The sequence below is a fragment of the Monopterus albus genome, unplaced genomic scaffold, assembly GCF_001952655.1.
Source record: "Monopterus albus unplaced genomic scaffold, M_albus_1.0 scaffold13.1, whole genome shotgun sequence".
Taxonomy (NCBI): Eukaryota; Metazoa; Chordata; class Actinopteri; order Synbranchiformes; family Synbranchidae; genus Monopterus; species Monopterus albus.
Genome location: NW_018127893.1, coordinates 586,092 through 611,259, shown reverse-complemented (window position 1 = coordinate 611,259; position 25,168 = coordinate 586,092). Strand labels below are relative to the sequence as shown.

At 38.4% G+C, this 25,168-nt stretch overlaps 4 protein-coding genes across 12 annotated transcripts in view; 1 reads left to right on the top strand and 3 right to left on the bottom strand.

The window, feature by feature from the left end:
- Positions 1–4,552, bottom strand: part of eml5 (EMAP like 5) — a 36,894-nt gene extending 32,342 nt beyond the window's left edge. For 3 of the 6 annotated variants that reach the window (XM_020590935.1, XM_020590937.1, XM_020590934.1), the window contains exon 1: positions 3,764–4,551. In XM_020590935.1, coding sequence (XP_020446591.1) covers positions 3,764–3,960 — 197 coding nt within the window. In that variant the 5' untranslated portion in view covers positions 3,961–4,551. Of the gene's footprint in view, positions 1–3,763 lie in introns of all 6 variants that reach the window. The other 3 variants (XM_020590936.1, XM_020590938.1, XM_020590939.1) reach the window with 2 other exon arrangements.
- A 315-nt stretch (positions 4,553–4,867) lies between these two features.
- On the top strand, positions 4,868–13,568 carry ttc8 (tetratricopeptide repeat domain 8). 4 transcript variants are annotated; one of them, XR_002274219.1, is made up of 16 exons: positions 4,868–5,104; positions 5,601–5,721; positions 5,821–5,884; positions 5,991–6,150; positions 6,335–6,424; positions 6,511–6,734; positions 6,835–6,922; positions 7,034–7,144; positions 7,261–7,400; positions 7,508–7,682; positions 7,851–7,973; positions 10,316–10,399; positions 10,492–10,722; positions 12,221–12,308; positions 12,506–12,615; positions 12,783–13,568. XR_002274219.1 is itself a non-coding variant. In XM_020591003.1 (14 exons), exons 1-14 carry the CDS (start codon positions 4,991–4,993, stop codon positions 10,606–10,608), a joined length of 1,518 nt encoding a protein of 505 aa, XP_020446659.1. In that variant the 5' UTR covers positions 4,868–4,990; the 3' UTR covers positions 10,609–11,316. The 4 variants fall into 4 exon arrangements, 3 of the variants coding, with proteins under 3 accessions (XP_020446659.1, XP_020446658.1, XP_020446660.1); XM_020591003.1 differs by lacking the exons at positions 12,221–12,308; positions 12,506–12,615; positions 12,783–13,568 and having other exon boundaries at positions 6,511–6,555; positions 6,649–6,734; positions 10,492–11,316; XM_020591004.1 differs by lacking the exons at positions 4,868–5,104; positions 12,221–12,308; positions 12,506–12,615; positions 12,783–13,568 and adding an exon at positions 5,124–5,242 and having other exon boundaries at positions 6,511–6,555; positions 6,649–6,734; positions 10,492–11,316.
- On the bottom strand, positions 11,492–16,382 carry LOC109955106 (CD209 antigen-like). Its single transcript, XM_020590952.1, has 6 exons — positions 14,759–16,382; positions 14,284–14,400; positions 12,438–12,689; positions 12,169–12,332; positions 11,857–11,993; positions 11,492–11,642 (listed from the first exon to the last, which is right to left on the bottom strand). Exons 1-6 carry the CDS (start codon positions 14,874–14,876, stop codon positions 11,492–11,494), a joined length of 939 nt encoding a protein of 312 aa, XP_020446608.1. The 5' UTR covers positions 14,877–16,382.
- Positions 16,383–19,524: 3,142 nt separating this feature from the next.
- LOC109955140 (CD209 antigen-like) lies at positions 19,525–24,141 on the bottom strand. The gene is made up of 6 exons (XM_020591005.1): positions 23,932–24,141; positions 22,564–22,671; positions 21,713–21,973; positions 21,438–21,601; positions 21,228–21,355; positions 19,525–20,295 (listed from the first exon to the last, which is right to left on the bottom strand). Exons 1-6 carry the CDS (start codon positions 24,047–24,049, stop codon positions 20,142–20,144), a joined length of 933 nt encoding a protein of 310 aa, XP_020446661.1. The 5' UTR covers positions 24,050–24,141; the 3' UTR covers positions 19,525–20,141.
- Between the last annotated feature and the right edge of the window lie 1,027 nt (positions 24,142–25,168).

Below are 25,168 nucleotides of genomic sequence, written 5' to 3'. Positions count from 1 at the left end.
AATTTATTGTTTGCCATCATTGAGATCCAGGCTGTTTCTACATAAGTGAGGGTAAAGTGAGCCCCTTCTACTTCATCTGTGTAAAACATTCATAACTCAAACCAGACATCTGTCTGAGGTTTTCCAAATCTTGACAACAACAATGCTGAATCTTGCCATTGTGTTAAGTAACTAAGTTTGGGAGGATCCTAATTGGGGAAGACAGATGTGTGCATCAGAGGCCACCCTGCCTTTCACAGTGTTCTGGCAGCTACTCACAGTGATGAAGGGACCCGGAGGCATCAGCATCTCACTGACAGTCTGCACAGAGCACCTGGAAATTCGTGCAAAGGAAGCAGGCAGCATAGTCGTCAACAGTAAAGATTATCGGTAGTGTGTGTGCTTCTTCTACAGTCTACAATTTTTATACAAAGAAAATAAATAGAAGATAGTGTTTGAGGAAACATCACGACACAGCTCAACTGTTTATGAATTAAAACAAAGGAAGACACATGCAGGAATATTTAAAAATGTTCCCAACAACAAGTGTTCCCACACGCTCACCTAATAGACCAGTCATTTGTTCCACATGTACAGCTTCCATTTGTGTGACAGTAATACTGTTTGCAGAGCCAAACTCAACTATACTGCCTGTATTACAGAACACAGTTTTGTACTTCTGACTTTAGTTTGCACATTAATATGCAGAGTTTGTTCACACCACTGGTTCATACAGTTCTGCAAACCTGACACATTTATTGTTTGAATCTTCAAGCTGATTCTAACATGAAATAATCATTTGTTCATTGTTCTTCACCAACATTGTTAGAAATGTATGCACTACATCACTCCAAGCTCGGTCTCGGCCTGGCATCTATAATCCATAACTCCGGCTGGAGTCGATCTAACATTAACAAGACAGTACAATATGAGAGTCTTCAGGCCTGAGCCCAAAACAGGCTCTCATTAATAACAGCTCTCTGTCATAACAAAGAACATTAATCAGCCAAAGCTTGGCATAACAACATAAAATAAAGCACCTAACTGATTTCTTTAGATCCTGGTGCAGAAACAATTAATAGGGTTTGCAACCTTCCTGTAACATATTTACTAAAGATTCTTTATCGCAGGTTCTGATTATTTCAACCAAACACTGACTACTTTTTCTCCAACTGAATTATTTTAGAAACCTGAAGAGGTAAAACCAAACAGTGTGAGTAGCAACATTTAATATTCTTCTTGTTTTTTACTCTGGTAATCATCTCAGTACCACTCAGGTTTAACTAAGGGACCATTACAACAAAGAAAAACAAAACATTACCTTTATGGGTACCTGACCCTGAAGTTGGGAACCAAAACCTTTCTTTACTGAGTATAAAACAATAACAAAATACTGTAAATCTAAGAAAATAATTAAATAAGAAGTAAATAAGACTAAACATTCGTTCCCACTTCAGGAGCTACAGTTTTTGATAATTTGTGCAAAGTGTATGGAGGTTTGCCATTCAGCCCTGTAAACTACACAAGGTTTAGAAAATGAGCAGAAAGAGGGGTAGGGATCTTAAAAGGCTGATCCCCACCCCACTCCCAACACACACACACACACCTCTAATCTTTCTTTACCTGAACAGGATTGAGAGCACTGTGTTTTCTGTGGTCACAAGTGCCTAAACAGAATTAAAGACACTCGGCAATGTATCTTATTTTTAGTGTGTGCATGCAAGTTTGTACTGTATGTATTCATGTGCATCGGTCAGGTCTGTGTGAACATGTCCTGCATGTCAACATTACTGCAACAAGGAGAGATGAAGCTTTGCAGTATGGATACACTCCTGTGAGTGTATCCTCAGCAGTAGCCTGAGGTTCTCTGAGTTTCAGACTGGGTATGTATCCAAGCATCAACAGTGTGTAACAATTGAACAGCATTAACAAAACTGCTCATTTTGCTAACATCCCTAAGGTGAAGTGGATTTTTATTGCAGCATATTAACATTCTCAGTCTTCTATGTTATTGTCCAACAACCAGCACACATTTACATTTCTCAAAGAGCATCATTAAAACACTGCACAGACCAGCTCAGGAAGCCCAGACTGTCTTGCAACCTTGCCTTTCGTCAAGGGCAGCAGTGAACTCTGTTAACTCAAAACGCCAATTTATATGTAGCTCACACACACACACACAATATAGCAGCAGCCAAAGCAGACAAAAAAGAAAGAAAAGAAAAAGAAGAGTAACAGAGAGAGCAACTGCTGCATCTCTTCCATGAGTTAGTGCAACATGAGAGCAATCTGAAGTTATTCAGCATTGAATCTGCTACTAGCTGTGCCACAGCAGTACTAGTTTAAGGAAGTGTTTATGAGAGCTTCATATGCACACTACCTTGTCTGTGCCAACAATAGCAGGCAGCACAAGATATCACATCATCAATGTTTCTCATGTATTTCACAGCTTGGCTACAGAAAAAACGTGGCCACAAACGACACCAAATGAGTTCAAGCTAAATCCTTACAAATTTGCCTGCAATAGTAAGCAATAGATGTATTTGACTTGATTACCAATTCAGTGCTTTAGCCTTTTCATTTAATTAATTCTGCTTTAATTAATTGATATGTTTCATTTTTGCATCAAATAGTTAATTAATTGATATGTTTCATTTTTGCATCAAATAGTAAAGGGTGGTTCAGTCAGTGACTCCTCCAGGGCCTTCACCCACAGGGCAGTGCAAGGTTAGCATCTCTATTGTCAGATTAATAATGGAGCAGGAGCCCAGCTGACTACCGACACACTATATAATGCTAGTCATCACCAGGCCAACCCACGCACACCTGTCAACACAGGCACTGGAGCATTGGACACAGGTCATTGTTGTGTGGCATGCTCAGAAATGAAATGCAGGATCATTACATCTGTGATGTGGCAATGATTACTTTGCTGTGTTTTGTCAAAGAACCACTGCTTCAGTGCTTGTCTGGCCATGCAGAGATGAGTTACAGTACCACAACCAGCAGAAAGCTTTTCAATCCAAGGAGTCCTTCAAGGACACCTAGAGGTTCAAGTGCATTTTTCAGATTTGCACTTTAGTAATACTGTTCCTCTTGTCATGGAGAAATAGGACAAGAAAGCTGCTGCTTTGAAACATGTCTGCTACCAGATAGCAATAAATCCAGCAGGTGTAGATGATTCATGATTCAAAACAGTCTGAAGAAACTGAACAGCAAGTAATTTTGATAACCAATTAATAGTTTAAATCATTTATGAAGCATTTCCACATTTACCAGACTTGATCTACTGCTAATGTTATAGTTCTAAATTACATTTCCTTAAGTTTAAGACAAACAAAAGACAATTTTAAGGCATCACTTGTAAGCTCTGGTAAAATTAAGAGCTATTTTATATATTAAATTATTAATTGTGAGTGAGTGCTTAACCCTAATTTAATAATCCAGCAGCTCTACAACTACAAGAAGGTAACACGAGGCGTGTACTCCAGCAGTTTAATCTGTTGTAGTGGGAGAAACCACCCTTCAGCCTGGAGGGCTGGTTCAACGCATCTACCCTGCTGGAGTGTCCTTGAGTCAGACACTGGACTCCACAAGATGCTGCTGCATAGGCGTATGCTCCCTTGAGCTCTCTATTAAGATAAAACAATAAATCCCATTACACAAGGTGACACCAGCACCTACAGTACAATAACAAGACTAAATGTTTCCTGTTCTGCTGTAAGCCTGGTGCTGTCCAAGGTGCTGAGACAAACTGTCATCTATGGATGTATCATTACAGTACCTGATTATGTCATCGTTGTGTCCCAGGTAAAATTTCTGCTTGTGCTCCCGGGTGTTGTACACAACTCCCACACCGGCGACAAAATAGACAATTTCCTTTGCGGCTGTGTAGTACAGGTTGTTGCGGCACTGATGTCCCCGGTATCCGTACACCCACTCCAGTCTCAGGTGGCAGTTAGGAGCAGTTCTGTCAGCCATGTCCGCACTTCCGCGTGTGTTTCTCTGTTGCTATCACGTAGGCTTTCCGATACAGTGTCATTCACCAAAAATGATTTATTTTAACGGTAAGCACGTGTCCCATTAGTACCGTGGGATTTCCACCAGTCAAAGGAGGATGCTGAAATTAGGCATTTTCTTAGTCTTGCTGTCTGATAAAATTAAAGTCCACTGTCTCTATTAAAGAAACATGTTTCTAAGCAGTTATAGTCATTGCAAGAATTTTCCTGTGCTTATTCAGCCTCAGGCTTGCAGTCCTCTTCGACACAGGTCAAAGCTCCTGTCAAACCCTACAAAGATGGAGCTGCACAGTTATTCCACTAGCATCGCCCACAAAGATGACGGATCAGCCTGTCCTCCAATCAGAATCTGTAACTCATCCTTAACGAAAAAAGCCGGAGAGAACAACTCAGTCACGACTAAACAAGTTATCCAAGATGAGCCAGTATTTATTGGTCATCATTAGCTGCTTTTATTCCTTAGGCTGTAATACACCGTATATCTAGCTCCTGAAAATGTTTGTATGGTTGTTGATACTGTTCAATTAAAAAGGCAGTTTTCCACTTTGGAAAAAACAAACATAGCATAAATAGCCGAAGAAGAAGAAGAAGAAGAAGAAAAGGAAGTGGAAGAAGAATTTTTTTCATTTTAAAAGGTTAAAAACCTAACTTAAATTACATTACATTTTCAATGTTATTCTGCTTTTTGTAGGCTATTTTAATTTTTCTTTAACAAATAATTATTTAGTGCTAAAATTATTTAATGTTTGTATTTATTCCATAAACACTAGAAAAAAATCAAACCGTTATATTATCCATTAAACATCAAACTGTAATATATTTTTGCTAATTTTATTTTTCATTTCATCCCAGGAAAATACGGCAATGAAGGACCGCCTCCTCAGTTGTTGCCGGGCAACAGAGGAAGCTTCAGTTTTGCCATAGGTCCAGCTTTGCTAAAGAGCTTGCTAGCCGATTTCTGTAGCGTCACCTACTTCATTTCGAACGAAGCAATGGAGGTGGCGATGGACCCTTTGTTTCTGGCGTGGAGCTATTTCAGGCGGAGGAAACTCCAACAATGTTCAGATATTTGTACAAAAATATTACAAGACAACCCATACGACCAGGTACTGGGGTGTAGTTAGTCAGGCTAGCCTAGCATGCTAGCGATTTATTATGGAAATCCTGCAACCTGTAGCAACGTGTGCAGAATCCTGATTAGTCGAAACCTCGAAACTTTAACTTAGCTAACGTTGAATTTACAGGTATTATTTAACTCATGTATCCTATTGCTGGATCATATTCGCTACTATGGCACTGCATTTTACATTTCACCTTTTGAGTTCTTCTGCACCGTGGCTTGTTTTCATTTTACCCCTTTCCCCCTGTATATTCACGTCTGTGCTCAACTTTATGTTTCTTTCATTAAATCACTGCATGCTGTCTTAAGGACTCCTTATTTACCTCAGAGGTAACTGATTGCAGCCTTTTCCTTTCTGTCATTGTTGTCATGTGGAATAGTTCAACACAGGTCCTGACTGTAGCAGGTTTACCCAATAGAGGATGTGACATCTGAAGCCCTTTACATCATTTGACATTGTGTGTGTGTGTGTGTTTTTATAGGCTGCCTGGAGCTTGAAAACCCGTGCTCTTACAGAGATGGTATACATAGATGAAGTTGAGGTGGACCAAGAGGGGATTGCTGAGATGATGCTGGATGAGAGCTTTATTGCTCAAGTTGCACGTAAGTATCAACTTTTCTCAGTGACATAATGAAAATTAATAATTCACACATTTATCTAGTAGTTAAATGTGTTGATAATAAGGCTGGACGTTCTTTTAGGCCCTGGAACATCACTGAGACTCCCTGGAACAAGTCAGGGTGGAGGTCCCTCACCGGCTGTCAGGTATTTTTTGCCGGACACTGCTTGTATAATGCTGGGGAATATTACCATTGATGACATTGACATCAAAGTAATAGAGCTGATCTGAGGATTATTTTCTAAATTCAAGGCCTATGACACAATCAGGACGTCCTATCACAGGATTTGTGAGACCCAGCACACAGTCAGGGCGTCCTGGGACAATGGAGCAGGCCATCAAAACCCCCCGTACTGCAAGCACTGCTCGTCCTGTCACTAGTGCTTCTGGTAGATTCACCCGTCTGGGAACAGTGAGTAAACATGCCTGAAATTTTGTATCAACAAAAAGACTGCATGTAAAACACAATTATATCTTACTCAGCAAAAAGACCATAATTTCTTTTGTAATCTCATATAATGATAACTATTTATTATCTATTTATTGCGTTACTTTATTGACTGTGATCATTTAGATTTTTTTTACTCTTTCTCCAGGCTTCAATGTTAACCAACCCAGATGGACCATTTATAAACTTGTCAAGATTAAATCTTGCCAAGTATTCGCAAAAACCTAATTTATCCAGGGTGAGACTGTGACTGTGACTTTCTAAAATTAACCATGATCATTGGTTTTTCCTTACATGTCAACCAACCATCATTTCTTTCCTCAGACACTGTTTGAGTACATCTTCCACCATGAAAATGATGTGAAAAATGTAAGTGTTGCATTATATTTACAGCAAAAAGAATTGGTTAACATTACACTACAAGATTTTGACTGTTGCAACAAAAATGTATTGTTTCACCAGGCTCTAGATTTGGCTGCTCAGGCTACTGAACATGCCCAGTTCAGAGACTGGTGGTGGAAGGTTCAGCTGGGAAAATGTTACTACAGGCAAGTGAATATCCAAAATATATGAGATCAGAATTTCTGAAATTTATAAAAGTAGCCTTTTTATAATCTAAATAATGATTAATATCTTGGACCTCTGCAGGCTTGGTTTATATCGAGAAGCAGAAAAACAGTTTCAATCAGCTCTCAACCACCAAGAGGTGGTGGATACATATCTCTACCTTGCAAAGGTAGTGTAGAGAAATTGTAGCAACACATCAAGTTATCCGCTTATGGAAAATAATGAAAAAAGTTTGCCAATAAATGAAATGAAAACCTTTTATATTTGCATTTGCTTTTAGGTTTATCAACGTTTGGATCAACCAGTAACAGCACTGAACCTTTTCAAGCAAGGCCTGGACCACTTCCCTGGTGAGGTCACACTTCTAACAGGAATCGCCCGCATACATGAGGTACAGTATGTCACCGTGGTCCTTACTATAGTCTCTGCTTAGTCCACTCTCAAGATACAGCTGCCAAAATGCAATAAGGACCTCTGTTTACTGTCTGTATTGTGACATTATCACAGGAGATGAACAACATTTCATCAGCCACAGAGTACTACAAAGATGTGCTGAAGCAAGACAACACCCATGTGGAGGCTATTGCCTGTATAGGCAGCAGTCACTTCTACACTGATCAGCCTGAGATCGCCCTGCGTTTCTACAGGTCAGACTAACCTTTATGTATAATTTATATAACGCAGTGTTACAGAACCTGTATGAAATGAGAAGTTATATCCCATCTGTGATTCAGTACGCTTTTCCCTTCGCTAGACGACTGCTCCAAATGGGGGTGTATAATTGCCAGCTGTATAACAACCTCGGGCTGTGCTGCTTCTATGCCCAGCAGTATGACATGACTCTGTCTTCATTTGAGAGGGCTCTGGCCCTGGTAGCCAATGATGAAGAGCAGGCCGATGTCTGGTACAACATAGGGCATGTGGCTGTGGTGAGTTAACAATGAAGAAATATCCCAGTATGATCTGATAGTTGGCACCCATCTTTATATGGTTTACAGGTCAAATAAATCAAATATTGACTGTTACCAAATAGAACTTGCAAGCATACAATATACAAACAGAAGTTAGTACAAACTGCATGTCTTCTGTGTTTACAGGGCATAGGAGAATTGACACTGGCCTACCAGTGTTTTAAACTGGCTTTGGCTTTCAATAATGACCATGCTGAGGCCTACAACAACTTGGCTGTGCTGGAGCTGCGCAAAGGTCGCATTGAGCAGGTGAAGACATCTTTTAGTGTCATGACTTTTATTCCACTGTTCAAATATGAGGATAAGATAATAGTGCTCTCCTTTTATGCCTTCTAATATGTTACACAGCCCATTATTTAAGAACCATTAAAGTGTCATTATTAATAATGTTAGGGTAATGTAGCCTGTATTAGTAAAAGATATTTATCAAATACACCCAATACAGTACAGATTTTTTTTTAGTGTTCCTACAAGGTGGGTGATAAATCAGTTTAGCATTATTATCATATTTTGAGACAAGATATACAGTGCCTTGCGAAAGTATTCGGCCCCCTTGAACTTTGAGACCTTTTGCCACATTTCAGGCTTCAAACATAAAGATATAAAACTGTAATTTTTTGTGAAGAATCAACAACAAGTGGGACACAATCATGAAGTGGAACGAAATTTATTGGATATTTCAAACTTTTTTAACAAATAAAAAACTGAAAAATTGGGCATGCAAAATTATTCAGCCCCCTTAAGTTAATACTTTGTAGCGCCACCTTTTGCTGCGATTACAGCTGTAAGTCACTTGGGGTATGTCTCTATCAGTTTTGCACATCAAGAGACTGAAATTTTTGCCCATTCCGCCTTGCAAAACAGCTCGAGCTCAGTGAGGTTGGATAGAGAGCGTTTGTGAACAGCAGTTTTCAGTTCTTCCCACAGATTCTCGATTGGATTCAGGTCTGGACTTTGACTTGGCCATTCTAACACCTGGATATGTTTATTTGTGAACCATTCCATTGTAGATTTTGCTTTATGTTTTGGATCATTGTCTTGTTGGAAGACAAATCTCCATCCCAGTCTCAGGTCTTTTGCAGACTCCATCAGGTTTCCTTCCAGAATGGTCCTGTATTTGGCTCCATCCATCTTCCCATCAATTTTAACCACCTTCCCTGTCCCTGCTGAAGAAAAGCAGGCCCAAACCAGGATGCTGCCACCACCATGTTTGACAGTGGGGATGGTGTGTTCAGGGTGATGAGCTGTGTTGCTTTTACGCCAAACATAACGTTTTGCATTGTTGCCAAAAAGTTCGATTTTGGTTTCATCTGACCAGAGCACCTTCTTCCACATGTTTGGTGCGTCTCCCAGGTGGCTTGTGGCAAACTTTAAACGACACTTTTTATGGATATCTTTAAGAAATGGCTTTCTTCTTGCCACTCTTCCATAAAGGCCAGATTTGTGCAGTATACGACTGATTGTTGTCCTATGGACAGAGTCTCCCACCTCAGCTGTAGATCTCTGCAGTTCATCCAGAGTGATCATGGGCCTCTTGGGGACAGGGAAGATGGTTCAAATTGATGGGAAGATGGATGGAGCCAAATACAGGACCATTCTGGAAGGAAACCTGATGGAGTCTGCAAAAGACCTGAGACTGGGACGGAGATTTGTCTTCCAACAAGACAATGATCCAAAACATAAAGCAAAATCTACAATGGAATGGTTCACAAATAAACATATCCAGGTGTTAGAATGGCCAAGTCAAAGTCCAGACCTGAATCCAATCGAGAATCTGTGGAAAGAACTGAAAACTGCTGTTCACAAATGCTCTCCATCCAACCTCACTGAGCTCGAGCTGTTTTGCAAGGAGGCATGGGCAAAAATTTCAGTCTCTCGATGTGCAAAACTGATAGAGACATACCCCAAGCGATTTACAGCTGTAATCGCAGCAAAAGGTGGCGCTACAACGTATTAACTTAAGGGGGTTGAATAATTTTGCACGCCCAATTTTTCAGTTTTTTATTTGTTAAAAAAGTTTGACATATCCAATAAATTTCGTTCCACTTCATGATTGTGTCCCACTTGTTGTTGATTCTTCACAAAAAATTACAGTTTTATATCTTTATGTTTGAAGCCTGAAATGTGGCAAAAGGTCGCAAAGTTCAAGGGGGCCGAATACTTTCGCAAGGCACTGTACATTACTGTAAGAGATTTTGATTACCCTCTAGCAACACAGGCTGTGTGCCTACTTAATATTGTGTAGAGATGCTGTGATTCAAACCACACAAAAATATACCTTGTTTCTTAGTTGCTTTGATTGCATCGTGGCATTAAGATGGTTTACAGTATGTACATTCTCCAGTAAATCAGTAATAGCTATAGTCTTGGAACTAAACTGCCACTGAACTGACAACATGGCCTGCTCCGGCTGTAATTCGTACTTCGCATAGATGTAGTGGAAGCAAGTTCTGCATATACAAATGGCAATTACAATTTTTATGTCAGGTTTTTGCTTCCCAGTCACATTACAATGAAAATAACAAGACTGAAAGGTCTTTTCAGTAAAATTTGATGTCATTGATGCTCTTACTGTCCTATCTTTGATGCAGTCTAAAGCCTACCTGCAGACTGCTGCATCACTGTGCCCTCACATGTATGAGCCACACTTCAACCTCTCCATTCTCTGTGAAACGGTAATTGAACATCTACAACACGCAGTAGGTAACGACACAAGGTATATTTTCACTGATAAACTTTGCCAAAGTGATGTTTTGTCTATGTCCAGATTGGAGACCTTCAGAGCAGCTACACTGCGGCCCAAAAGTCTGAGGACGCCTTTCCCGAGCATGTTGACACTCAACAGCTCCTTAAGCAGCTTCGGCAGCATTTTGCGGTGCTGTGAGCGTCTGGACGGTGCACTCAGTGGAGAGGGGTTTCAGTTTGAGTGATGCTGCTGTCAGAGATCAGAGACCGCTGTGGCAGCCAACAGTCTTCACAACACAAAGTTATTAAAATGGTAAAAGCTTGGCAGATAGTCAGACATGGAAATCAACAAATGAACATTAGGTTTATGTTTATTTATTAAATAGCACATATTTACAAAATTGCCACTTTATTAGGTCCATGTAAAACCAAATTGAACAGAGCGTGTTGTATTCCACTGGAGACAGTACAACAGGAAGAATTTTCAGATAAAACTCTGCACATCAGTTTTGGATTTGGATTTGGATGTGATTGGTCTCTTATCTGTTCATTTGCACTTTTCTGGTGATTCTCCTCTGATCTAAAAGCTGTTTGTATCTACAAACTTCCTGGCCACTGGTAGTTTTTCTTTTCATATAATTCATTGCAGAATGTGAAAAGGCTGGAATGAACACAATTCCCATTTAGGAAGTGGTTAAATTAACACTAAGTGGTGTTTAAAGTGTATCTAAAAATAAATGTCTGTGACATTTGCTGAACTTACACTCTAAACACTGTCACGCAACGTGACTTATAGGATTGTACATGTTGTGTGAAGGCCTGTATAGAGTACAGGTCTGTATAGTAGTGACATGTATGTATGTACATAGTAAAAATGCATGTATTGCAACTAAAAAATTAACTGACATTTTGTAGTTCATTTCATAAATCAGATGTATTTTTTGTATTTTAACCTTCCTTGCTATTTTGTAGTTTCAACAAATATGGACATGACAATAAAAGGAACAATTCACAAGTCTCTTAGGTGGAGTTACTTCTTCATTCCAACTAACTAAAACTAAATGTAACTTTTTTTAATTACATTAACTTGCAAGCCTCGGTGCCATTTCACAAATCCATTTCAAGTCATGATTACATGGAGCATCGTTCCAGGCCTTAAACATGTTGCGTCTGGGATACGTAGCTGCACAGTCCTCATCACCATTGTTGTTGGGCTCGCCGTCATTCCAGAACCTGAAATAAATGATGAGTTACTTTGCTGAACGATAATATGTGCTCTGACACTGCATATTTAAATACTGTATATGATTCATTATTTATTCATTTTATTACTGACAGATGATAGCCACAATTGTAAGTATGTGAATGTGCTATTGCAACCATTTGTAACACTGACAGCTCCTACAGTCTCAATATTTAACTCCACTTTTCAGTGTGTAGCTGTTACCCCTCAGTCAGCCTGGTTCCGTCGAGCCATTTCCAAATCCCTTCATCCTCCACATCTCTCAGGCCAATCCAGAAGCCACTCTGGACAATGGCTCTCGAGGAGTCTTGATAACTATTTATCAAGTTACTTACTGCAAGCTGACAACATCAGAAATGTATACGGACACGTAAACACACACATATAGGCTGCATTTATTTGTTGGCTCCCATGCAACACCAACCTCCTGATCAAAAATCAAATGTAAAGAACTTGGTGCTTTTTGTTTTGGAGGTTTTTTGCCAGAAATATCGATGTGTTGATGCTGAGTCTTACATTTTTCTCTCTGCTGTCTATCACTGCCAAATCAGCTCCTCGTTTCTTACAGAACTCTCTGGCGTCCTGCCATGATCTGCGAGAAAGGGCCTCAGAGAAAGCGAAGTAGTAACACACTGAGTTCATGAAAGTCCATCCTGGTAAGCAGTGTCTGCAGCCTTCCCCTGTTGCCAAATAAAATGGAAACATATAATCTTGTTGGCAGGGGTCATAATCAAATATGTTTTTAATAATTTGATAACACAAGCAACAAATGAAAACGCTCTCACTAATCATTGGCATGTGAGATTTCAATGCTGCAATTTCCATTTGAATTTTGTCACTGTGCTTTTCATAGTCTTTGCTTCTTCTGGTCTGGTGTTCGAGCTCCCACTTGACGAGTTGCTGCTCGGAGATCTCTTTTGCCAGCTGGTTCTTGGCTTCATCCCTGCTCTGGACTGCGGCGTTGTAAGTAGCCTGCAATTTGGCCACCTCACTGCTGATGTCCGCTACTGTGTGGTATCCACCAGTAAGTTTGCTGTCTGTAAGTAGTGAAGACAGTGTTATTCAAAACATCTACACACAACTACACAAAGCATCTGTTTAGAGTTCTTTTTTGTTTGTTTGTTTTTCAGTATCTGTGTCAAAGATCAAGTTAATACATACAACCAGAGGGAATTTAATACAGTTATTGTAGTGTAAATGTAACATTTGCCAGGTGTCATACAGCTAATGCAGGGAGCTGCTGATCTTTAAGAGTGTGGAGGCCACTGTGTCAACTACAGGCTGTGTTCCAGCCAACACATAATAAAGATTTTTCAGTTTTTTATAAACATTCCATTGATATTACCTGTAAAAATAAATAAATCTAGATTTATAAATTTTTAATGATCACTTGGAGGCATTGGAAACAATATGTAAGTAACCAGAATGTTTTATCTTATAAAGTTTAAATGGCAAATACCTTAGCAAACATTTTCTAGCAGACACAGAGCAACATGGGCTTTCATTTGGAGGTCTATTTGTGTCTACTTAATGAATTAAAGTCCAATATTAACTTTTCTCTTAGCTCTGTTTTCATCTCCAATGACTCATCAAGGAAATGTCTGACTGTCTAGCAGTGGTATAAGAACTACGCAAGTTGTCTACTCAAGTAAAAGTCACAATACAACACCGCAAAAACACTATGTTACAATTAAAAGTCCTGCATACAAAATATTACTTAAGTAAATACACAAGAGTATTAGAATCAAAATATACTTAAAGTACTAAAAGTACTTGCAATGCAGATCGGCACATTGCACATCATATTAGACTATAATTACTGATGCATTGTTGTGTTCATCACTTTAATGTTGCAGCTGGAAAAGGTGGAGCCAAAGTTACCTACTGTATCTTATACTTACAACTTAAAGTACTTCACATACTTCTGGATAGCTTGTGAATTTCACACCAAGGATCAATAAAGCTTTATGATTATACTGTGTTTTTTAAATCTGATTAATTAATCTGATTCTGAAAAGTAAGTAGTAAATAAAGCTATCAATGAAATGTAGTGAAGTATGAAGTAGCAGAAAATGAAAATACTCAAGTAAAGTAGGCCTCCAAGCTATACTTAAGTACAGTACTTGAGTAAATGTACTTAGTTACTTTCCACATCTGCATTTTAGTTGGAAAATGTACATGGTGTACACTGGGCTATCAAAGCTTTGTCACTGAAAACAGCTGCATGCTTCAGATGGAGACACTGCTGATAAGAGAGTGAACCAAAACAGTACATTTGTGGGCCGTAAAACTGAAACAGTGGGTTCAATGATGTTAAAAGGCCACATAGACTGAAGAGAGCTGCATGTGATCATTCTGGGTGGGTGACATTTTTTATATTACACAGTCATGTGAACCATCATTAACAGAAACACACTGATTATAGCAGCTTTAAAGTAAATCAGATTTTCCTACTATGTCACACCTGTACCTCTTTTGTTGTCTTTTGTTTCTCGCTGATGAACTTTATTTCCAACCTTTCAAATCCTAATGTTATTAATTGTGAAAATGTTACCTTGTTGTGACCTCACGACAATCCAAAACCACAATATTGTAAATCTAGAAGCTGTTGATGGGTTAGCAGTGACTTACAATAGGCTCCCAGGCCAATATCAACTGCCAGTAGAATGAGAGCAAGCACTGCCAGGCTCACTGCAAGCTGTTTGTAATGATTTAGACTGGATTCAGGTCTCAGCATGGACATGGACACTACACAGAGAGGTGGTGAATCAATACCAGAGCCATAAACTGCATCACGATGTGGTAACAATTCAACAGTATTAAAGTAATACACAGACAACTGACCAAAATATATCTTACACCTTTCTAAGAACATTTGTTTTTACTTCATCTTACATCTGTATCTTGTTAAACAGGGGCTAAAACCAATAAAGCATGCATTTTTTAAACTTATAGCAAAACAAGGATGCATATGAAGAATGACACAGAAATTAGAATGTGTTTCCAGTTTCCAGTAAAATCAGAGATCAATATTAACGAATGAAATAAACACAAACAGCTTCTTGTTGATGTACACATTCAATAATTCACTTTATATTTGCAATACCTTGTTGCTTATCTTGGCTTGAATAGAGAGGATGCTCATCTGTGCTGAATTCCTCTTGATAAACCAGTTTGTTATAGACGCCATCAAAAGTGCCACCCAAATTTTCTTTGTCTCCCATTGTGACTGTTAAGATGAAATCAGTCTAACGTGTTTGTTCCAGAGAGACTGTTTGTCAGGTCATTGTCCTGTGTGTGTGTAACACTACAAACAGAAAATCAAGTTCATTTGTTAAATATTTACAGGGGGTGTCATTTTCTGGCCACCTAAAAGAGACGATTTCTCGTTTATCCAGTTTATCTGACATGATTCTTTAGTTATTTCTTTTTGTTTCATTGAAACAAGAATGACCTGTTGTACTCACCAGGATGAACCCAGCTCATTTATTCAGCTATTGGTATACACCTCCAGGGGAATCAATCAACACGTTAATGAAATGGTACCATGAGCATGTTTATTTGGTTCTACTGAGTATTGTAAAGATTTTTGGCATTTTTGCACCTCAAACAGCTGAATATAATTATTGCAGGGCAACTACTGCAGTGCACACACGTCTTCTCATTCCATACATACCTGAAGAAGTGAAAAATATCACATACAGTGTCTTTGATATTGTGCTGTAGTTTGTTCATTTGTACAATTTTTGCCTAGACTCACACAAGTTGCTGTTCAGTTACTGTGACTTGGGAGATCTCACGCCTGCACTGGCTCCTTCTCACATATCCAATTCAGTAGATGGTCTTGGCAGTTTCCATTGTACCATGTACCCCTGGCATCAATATAATAATAAAATGCAGCACAGTTCCCACTCTGAGGTCCACTAGGGTTAGGCTGTCCAGATCTCCAGTACCTTGAACAAATCAAAATTATTCAGATCAGAATTTAGTTCCATTGTATTTGTTAGTCATGACGATTAGAATTCAAACTATAGCAATTAATAGTGATAACAGTCCAGTCTGTGAGGTGCTTACATTGTTTCTGTCTCAGTCACATTGTTAACCCAGACCCATGTTCCCCGCATGATGACGCCAGTGAGGCCGATCCAGAATCCATCCTGCCACCACATACCGCTGCTGCTCACTTTTGGGAAGTTGTCAGTTATGAGTTGCTGTAAGAAAGCAGACACAGGAGTTGATACCCTAATTGTGTAAATAAATCAAATAGATTCTAAAGGTTCTGAAAATGTGTTTTCTCATTAGATCTTTACTTGGAGTGATGGGGTGCAAGTCTGACATTAGGACATATTTTCTCCTTTTTCATATTTATGTCTTTTTCTCACTGGCTTGCAGGGCCCAGATGAAAACAGTTTGATGTGACCTACATGCTCCTATCAGGGCGAAACTATTTGAATCGAACTGTGATGAGAGTTGTGTGGTTGTTTTTTTACTCAGGGGTGGATCTAGAAAATTTTGAATAGGTGGCCAGGTTGTGGGCACAGACTCAAAGAAATACATTAAAAGTAAATTAACAATAAATCAGACATTATTAAGAATCAAATTGTTTATTCTGTGTAAAAATGAGATACATATAGTGCTTTCTTTAGCTAACTTTGGCTGCACTCCTTATTTACTCCTGGCTGGGGGCATCACTGCTGCACAGTTGTTCACCTCACTGAGGCAAATCATGCCAAGTGCTCCACAAAAACACAATCAGGAAATGAATGCAAAGATCATGCTGCATGCATGACATAAAATAAAACTAATTTGACATAAAATAAAACTAATTTCACTAATATCAATTATAAAGGACTAGAAAATGTTAGTTGCATTTAAGGCAACACTTTTTTATTTTTCATTCATTAATGTGATGAGCCTCACATTTTGACTGTGGCAGGGGTGGCACCAGGGGTGGCCAATCAGATTCTGTGGGTGCCCAGTGCCACCTCTGGCCACCCCCAAGCTCTGCCCATATTCTTATTGTGTGTTTCCAGGTGAATGGCAGTCAAATCTCATCATACCATCCTCTGATGAATCAAAGGTGTGAATATGTCAGGAACACCCTGCTATAATCAAAATATAAGTTATTACTGTAAGAGTTTAACACTAAGGAACTCAACTAATCTAAGTTGATATGATGAACCTGTTAGCAAACAGTTGCTTATTTAATACATCCAGAAAATGTACTAATGTATAGTTATTACAGTAACTATAATAATATTCATCATAAGTAATATCTAACACTCAACCAATGTGTCAATCAGTGCTGCTTCTAGCAGTTTATTCATGGTTGATTTTAGGTTCCTAAGACACCTAGTGTTTTTTAAAATTACACGTGTGCGATGACATATCTTTTATTTTTTCTGATGACAGCATTAGGCCTTACATTCATTTTATTTAACACATTTTTTTAAAAACATCATGAAGACCTTTTATATGTGAGCAAGTGAACCATAAAAAGTCACTTTCATGTAAAATAAAGCTAAATAAAATGATTAAAAAGTATAAAATCAGATGTAGACACACACAAAAAAGAGAGTTAATATTTTTAACTTATATCCTTCACTGACCTACCTGCTCCCCAAAGTTATTGATCATGAGCAGGTCACCCCCACGACTAATACAGTCTGCTCTGCTATCCGGCCAGTTCTTTTTGGAGTCGGGCACATGAGAAAAATAATAGCAGGATGATTTAAGAAGAATCCATCCTGGTTGGCATCTGTCACAGGTTTCCTCTGTTGCAATAACAGATTGAAAAAACATTTTTGGTCAAAGACAGTTTTTGATATTCTCTAAAAAAAAATGTGTTCTCGCAGTGGAGAAAGTTTGACCATAAGAATTGCCACCAAAGACAGTGGAAGTCAGTGGCCTCACCTAAGGTAGTTTTATTAATCTGCAGATTTGTCTTCTCTGTAAGTAGTGTCTCAATTTTTTTCTGAAGGACGTCAGTGCTGGTCTTCTTCTGCTTCACTTGCAGCTTTAGTTGCACATGATTGGTGCGCTCTCTGGCTAATGCTGCCTGGGCCTCCAGTTTGGCTCTGATGATATCACTCTGGTTGCGGAGATAGTTTCGCTCAATAATGAGTGGCGTAGCAGCTGCCTGATCAGTCTGAAGGTCTTTGGCTTTGGCACCTGAAGCATAACGATTGTAATAACTTAGAGAGAAAGACTGGTGCATGAAGTCAATGTACATTTTTTTAACCTCACTAGCACTGTATCAGCTGATCAGTCCACCACTGGTCTAACCTGAACAACTGTTGGACTTTTTTCAAGAACCACGAGCAGGTCAAAAGTTTCACTTACCCAGCAAAATATCTCATCATCAATATAATGAATTATCTTTTCATTCATGGTTCCAGATGTTTCAATGTGAATAGTAACTTGATTTATGACGAAATACCTACAAGACGAATGACAACTCCATCTGCTTTAGCTGTTCTTATGGTTTAGTACTTATTAGAAAATGTATTCTAACAAATTAAATTAAGTAAGTAAATGTTATATGTCATTGTGAGCATGCCAGCATCAGTTTACTGATATGCCACATTAAACTGCACCACAACAGGACTGCATTCAATTGAATTAAACCATTTGCTGTGTAAACGTTTGGCTAGTTGTACTGTATCATTCACTGTGTATTGAGATCCACATCCAAATGTCTCACTCTAACTTTAAAAAAAAAAGAAGTTGTAAAACAGCCACTAGATGTAATGCCTTGGAATATATTACAGTAACAACCTTGCACATTCATATTTTGATATTTTAAAATTCAACAATCTAACTCCAATTTCAGAGAATAGGGACAACATGTCAGATACAGGCAATCAGCAGTTTGCTGGGATTTACTCACAGTAAATCCCGATGACAGCAGCAGCTATGAGCAGAACAGCATTCAGCAGGCCCAGGCTCAGTAAAACCAGTCGGTGGGTTTGAAGGGCAGACCCATCTCTCTTTGTAAACACACCTACAAAATATTCCTGAGTTAAAAGCCTAATAATTTATATCATAATAATAAAATTAAGAGCATTATCCTGTAAACATTTTACTTTTTGATAGGTTAATAGGACAAAGGATAAATACTATTATATTTAGAATTTTAGTTTTAGACCACAGAATATATTTAGATTAGATTTTAATGTGAGTTGTACCTTGTCCAAATGTCCAATAGCGGGAACGTGAATGTCCATCTGTGCCGAAACTCTGAGAAATCCCCAGTTCAGATGATGTTTCCTGCTCTGACTGTGGCTCCATTACACTGTTGCAAGTCGTACCGATTGATCTGTTTGTCTACTGTTTATAAAAGTGACAAGGGCTGTGTGTGTGTCTGTGTGTGTTTGGGGCCTTGCTTATATATACTTATAGGGACAGAACACTGGGAGCACACTGCTTTGTGGGAACTGGAAGTCACCAGAGGCTGGGCCCCATGACGAATTCAGTGAATTTTACAAAAATGACGGGGTGTAAGGTTAGAGCAAATGTCAGATTTTGTTAAAGCTAGGGTAAAGGTTAAAGTTATGTAAGTAGTGGTTCTGGTTAAGGTTAGGGTTAGTCTCCTGGAAATGAATGTAAGTCTCTGTATAGACCCTCTAAGTGACAATTCCAAAGGTTTGTGTTTGAATCCTGTTGTCTTTGTGTGTATGTGTGGACCCTAGGACAGACAGACAGACAGACAGACAGATATGCTTACTCAGCATACTGCTAACAAGTATCTCCACTGTACTTTAATGGCTTTTAATAAAAACTTGTACTTAAACACAGGTTTATCTTTTGAATGAATTGTTGGCCAATAAATATTTTTTTCATCTCTTTAAATTATCGACTTTCCTTCACTGTCATCAAAGCTCATTTATAGCTATCATTCTATGCTTGTCTTGCCATTTCAATACCTCTGGAGTCACTCTCTTCAGTCTGCTCTTTTCCCTGCCTTCCAGTTTTTGGACTTTGCCTGTTGCCTGCCCACATGATCACCTAGTGTTTTTGCCTGCCTGTTGTCACCCTTCACCTGCTTGTTGGCTTTCACTGTGCCATCCAACTATTGCCTGCATATGCATCTTTGTAAATAAGGGTGACCTCTGAACTTTTATTACCTGGCATCTCTGAGATGTGCATTGTCTGACCCATACACATCACAACTGCAGATTCTATGGCTCGTTAAAACCTGAGAAATCAGTAAGTCTTGTTAAACATACCACCTTACGTTTATACTGTAAATAATTTATAGGCCATTAAAATTCATCTTTATTGCTCTGCAGACTTAGCCATCAGGCAGCAGTACATCAGTTTATTAAATGTTTTCTTATTATTTTTTAATAGTATCATTCACATGTATACATTGTGTATGTATATAATCACAGCTCTGATTTGGTAAAGGCTATTCACTACATAAAATGTTATGATGAGTGAACTCTTAAAGCAAACAGTTAATGCAGTACAGCAAATGCTGTTCAATTTCAGCTCAAAGAAGTTGCTGCTCTTTCACAAATCCATTTCTTTGTAGTTCCGCATGTATTATCCATCCAAGCTTCGAAGAAGTTATTGCTGGGATACACTGCTACACAGTCTTCATTGGAGGAGACAGTACTTGGTTCTCCCTCAGTCCAGTACCTGGAGCAAATATAGTGCAATACTGTAGGTTACTTGACAGAGGCACAGTATTTGCTTTTTCTCACTTCACATTTTGCATTTTCCAATTCTTGGACAAAAACCTGCTCTCACAAATGAGTGAAAGTCAAAAATAAAAAGTTATAAATCAGTCATGAAAACCATCTGACAGAAAACCTTTAGTTGATTTGGAGGTCGCTCAGATGAATTTTCAAACAATGATTTTATTGAATTGTCTAAACAGTTTTCCACATCTTGATAATATCCAGGCTGTCAGTCATGTCAAATTTTTATGACCCCAGACCTGAGTGTGAGGAGCTAGCTGAATGTAAACAAAGCTGAGAGCACACACAACATTTCTGACTCTGACCCGTAGTATCTTCAGGAAACTATGGCTGCTCAGAGCCTTTGAGGCACTATAGTCAGGTCTGGGGTTTTGTAATGAAAAAACATGCCACCCAGTGCAGCGGTGTGTTGCCCTGATGGGTTTTTAACTGTTTTTGAACAACAGCAATGGAAATCTATCACACAGATGAACAAGCTAATCCAGGACTGACAAGTGACAGACATTAACTATGAGTAGAGGTAATTCATTGTTGGCTTTAGTATCTGTATGTAGATCGCTGAAAACATTACAGTATTAATATAGAAAGTTACCAGATCTTTCCTTTAAGATTCATCAGGGAAAATAGAACCCCTTCTCACTCCAACTAATCATGCTTACCATCATTAGGAGATTGCTTGAAAAAATGCTAATTGAATTCTTTGTGACCTGATTTTTACCAGGGTGGCATGATGGCGCAGTGGTTAGCACTGTTCCCTCACAGCAGGAAGATTACGGGTTTGAGCCGACCCTGGGACTTTATGATGACAATTTCCTACAAAAAAATCCTTTTTTATACATTCTCACAGTGCAAAACTAATTTAATGCTTACGCTTCAACCAGATGTGTTCCATCCACCCATTTCCAAGTCCCCTCCTCTTCCTTATCACTCAGTCCAATCCAGTGGGTATGTATGGAATGTGGGTTCGAGTTATTTCTCAAGAAATTTACTATTGATTTCTAAATGAAAAATATAAACAGCATTTAAAAAATACAAATACATTTTTTACATGAAAAAAAATTCAACAAAGTAATAACTAACCTCTTTGTCTTTGCTGTCTATGACTGCAAGATCACCTCCATGTGTCTGGCAAAACTCTCTGGATTGTTTCCAGTTTTTCACTATGGTATTTTCTGAGTCAGGGAAGTAATAACATACTGACTGCATGAAAATCCATCCTGGTGGACAGTGTCTACAGTTATCAGCTGTTGGCAAAGAAAATAAAATGAATGTGAATAACAAAAGACTTTTATAAAACACATCATTGTGCTTTTAATATACTGTCTAATGTACAACAATAGTAAAACAGGTCTCACTAATCACTGGTAAGTGGGTTTTCATTTCTGCAATCTGCTTTGTAATTTGATCAATCCGTGCAGCATATTCAGTTGTTCTTTTTGTTTGGTGGTCAAGTTCCCACTTGGTTGGTGTCTGACGACTCAGCTCACTATCCAACTGCTTCTTGGCACTGTTCAGGGTTTCAACTGCAGTCTTGTAAGTATCCTGGAGCTGGTACACTTCACTGATCATACGGTTTACATCATCGAATGTGAGGTGGGTATCAATGAGTTTTTTGTCTGTAAATTTTGAAGACCAACAGTATTACTGCAGCACATGTACATTCTCTCTTTTATTTCCTCCGTTCTCTCTCATTTCAAGTAACACACACCCACACACACATATTTCAGCCAAATAACATACTGAAAAATTGTTAATAACCTTTACATATAATAGGTTCCATTTGAGTCAATTTGAGCAAAGAATAGTGCATTGTGTCCAGAGAAACTTCATATTTTAAGGTTATAACAGAAAGATTAGTTCAACATGCACATTTGTCAAAATTACTGCAGACATACAGTATAAATGGTATATCAAGAGCTGAAACTATTGAGATTATCATTAAGTCATTTAAGTCCTTTTAAAACAAACTTTTTATGAATTCCGGCTCTTAAATAAGATATTTTGCTACATTTTCCTGTCTTATATTAGAGCTAATAAAAATTTTTTTGGGTTCTAGACAGGTTGGACTGACATGAACATTTATGTATTTTTCCCCACATTTAAAAGACCAAGCAATAAATGAGTGAATTAGGAAAACCTTCAGTAGAAAACATATTATAATGAATACAATCCTTAGTCACAGTCCTATGCAGTAACACAGACTTACAGTGGACCCCCAGGCCAATATCAACTATTAGCAGAACAGCAGCGAGTACCGCCAGGCTCACTGCAGCCGCTTTACAAAGTCTCCCAGGTATCATGTTGCGCTTGAACGCTAGACAGAGAGATCATGAATCAATAACATAACTGTATCAAACTGTACAAGCAATACACTGATTAAAATTGTACATATTGTAAAAATATTTGAATTTTCAGTTTATACAGACTTTATAAACTGCTCAAAAATATTAAGAGGAAACTCAAATCACACATTGGATCTTGGTGAATGATTTATTCAAATTCAAAAGTTTTACTAATTATAAATTGTTCAGAACAAAATGACAAAACAGTCAAAGAAAACCAAAATCATCAAGGGGCTATATTCAGAATCAGAATCTGCTTTATTGGCCAGGTGTGATGGACACACGAGGAATTTGACTCTGGTACATTGGCTCTCAATGTGCAAACAGTAAACCAGCATAAGGCTGTGTAATATAACAAAATAAGCAGTATTAACAGCAGCACTGACAGCAACAGACAGTTCAAAATCATATTGAAAATCAAAGTGAAAAATTTGAAATTACAGGCTCATCCAAGTTGTGTGACAACTCATAATGTGACTCAGAAGTGCGCATGGCCGCCATGTGCCTGTATGCAGACCCGACAACATTCAGGTGTTCTCTAGCGAATACCACCTGAGCTGCTTAGTCCTGGGCTGTGAGTACAGGTCATACTAGAGGACAATGAACTCCTGCCACCCCTATGGAGTCTGTTTCTGATTGGTTAGAAACATGCAGACCAGTAGCTGCTGGAGGTCATTTTGTAGGGCTCTCGCAGTGAGCATCCTGTTTCTCCTTGCACAAAGGAGCAGATACCAGTCCTCTTGCTGGGTTGTTGCCCTTCTCCTGGTATAACGGGCTGCAGGTATTGCCTCATGCTACCAGTAGCAACAAGAACACTAAACACAAAACTTGAGAAGAATCAGTCAAGAAGGGTAAGGAGAGTGCATGTGTCTGTGGCCACCATAGACAATCCCAGTCCCTTTGCTTTTGCCTCTCCATTGCACCTCTTTGTCAGTTTAAATTTGATGAAACCAGCTGAAACTGATTCACAATTGCTTAGACAAAAAAACAAATTGGTATTCCTGAAGGTTACCTGACTTGGTGTTATACACTGATGATTAAGTGTTCCCTTAATTTTTTTGAGCAGTTTATATGATGAAAAAAATCCTATAAGAGCCATGCAAACCATTCACTTAGTAGTAACTTCACCATTTGTTATCAGCACTATTTTAAAACCTGTTAAAGAATCAAACTGAATCAGAAACCTGTTTATGTTAATTGTATTGTGCACAGTAAATGATAAGTCACTCTACCTTGTTGGCTGCCTTGTTTAGGGTGGGGGTAAGAATCGCTGTCATGCAAATCCTCTTCACAAATCAGTTTATTAAACCCCCCATCAGAACTACAACTGGACACTTGTTCCCTCTCCATTCTGATTGTTTAGCAGAGATCAGTCAAATGAATGAGTAAGGGGGAGATCAACTGTCAGGACATTGCTTTGTGCTGACTCTTAAAGATACAATGCTGAGCTCATCATAAATTTGTGAGAATCTAATTTGAGTTAAAACTGTTATTCATGGGAAGAGAGAAGTGAAATTTTTATTAGCAATATATAAGATATAATACATTTCACAACTGGTAACAAGACATGGATATACATCACCTGTGAAATTATTTAAGGAAACCACTCAAGTACAGGCCTTAAATTAAACAAATAGGGTGAATTGGCCTAATGTGGGACACGTTTTGCATTTTCTGGGCTATTTTGCAATATGAAGCCGCTACACCAAACCCCCATCCAGTTCCATTCTGAATCTTAATCATACCAAAAGAGAAAAAAAATGCAAATATCATTAATCACTTAAGTTAAATGCAGCGTCCCATGTTCAGTAATTTTACTACTTCCTGTGTTATTGTTGCCAAAACCCTACAATATCGGTGTGGATGTTACATGGCCTCAACCTCAAACAAACAATAAAGTATAATTGTTTTGATGCATTTATTACAAAAACATCAGCCTATATTATCATATCTGCCATGCAAAATTAAATGTTAGCTAAATAAATTTTTGAACCTGCTGTGAATTGCAAAATTAAAATGTTAAAGTATTAAACTGTTTAAAATGTTGTCTAACCATATAACCTTAATAGGCATATTTGAAGACCACATATCAAACACACACACATGCTGATGTTTGGCACGTAATGTTAATATGCCAATGGAAGTTTGGAGTGTTAGTGTACTTAACGTTCCTGCTATTATGAAACACAAGGAACAGCTGCAGCTTGCTCTTTTACAAAACCACATATTTCATAACACTATGCCAAACATGCTTTTGAAATCACATCTTGGTTTGGTTGTGCAATAATATGTGTATGTCAGTAAAAGGGTTAAATCTGTGCTCGTTACATAAACGGCCATTAACTGGTAAGGCATTTTCAAATTCATGTGTCCCTGTTTCCATTAATGGACCCAATCCCAAATATGTCCCTTATAACAATTATCAGTTTAGTCAAAGATAATGTTAAAGTTATTATAGAGATTTAGATA

Bases quoted from the DNA above. Each gene is read 5' to 3' on its own strand.
- LOC109955140 (XM_020591005.1), bottom strand. From the start codon at position 24,049: ATGGAGAGGGAACAAGTGTCCAGTTGTAGTTCTGATGGGGGGTTTAAT. The intron at 22,672-23,931 runs GTAGAGTGACTT...CTCTCTGTCTAG, and splicing joins TAAACAAGGCAGCCAACAAG to CGTTCAAGCGCAACATGATA. The intron at 21,974-22,563 runs GTAAGTCTGTGT...CAAAATTTACAG, and splicing joins TATTGGCCTGGGGGTCCACT to ACAAAAAACTCATTGATACC.
- LOC109955106 (XM_020590952.1), bottom strand. From the start codon at position 14,876: ATGGGAGACAAAGAAAATTTGGGTGGCACTTTTGATGGCGTCTATAAC. The intron at 14,401-14,758 runs GTATTGCAAATA...CTCTCTGTGTAG, and splicing joins AAGCCAAGATAAGCAACAAG to TGTCCATGTCCATGCTGAGA. The intron at 11,643-11,856 runs GTAACAGCTACA...CATTTATTTCAG, and splicing joins GGAACCAGGCTGACTGAGGG to GTTCTGGAATGACGGCGAGC.
- ttc8 (XM_020591002.1), top strand. From the start codon at position 4,991: ATGGAGGTGGCGATGGACCCTTTGTTTCTGGCGTGGAGCTATTTCAGG. The intron at 5,722-5,820 runs GTAAGTATCAAC...ACGTTCTTTTAG, and splicing joins CTTTATTGCTCAAGTTGCAC to GCCCTGGAACATCACTGAGA. The intron at 7,145-7,260 runs GTACAGTATGTC...ACATTATCACAG, and splicing joins GAATCGCCCGCATACATGAG to GAGATGAACAACATTTCATC.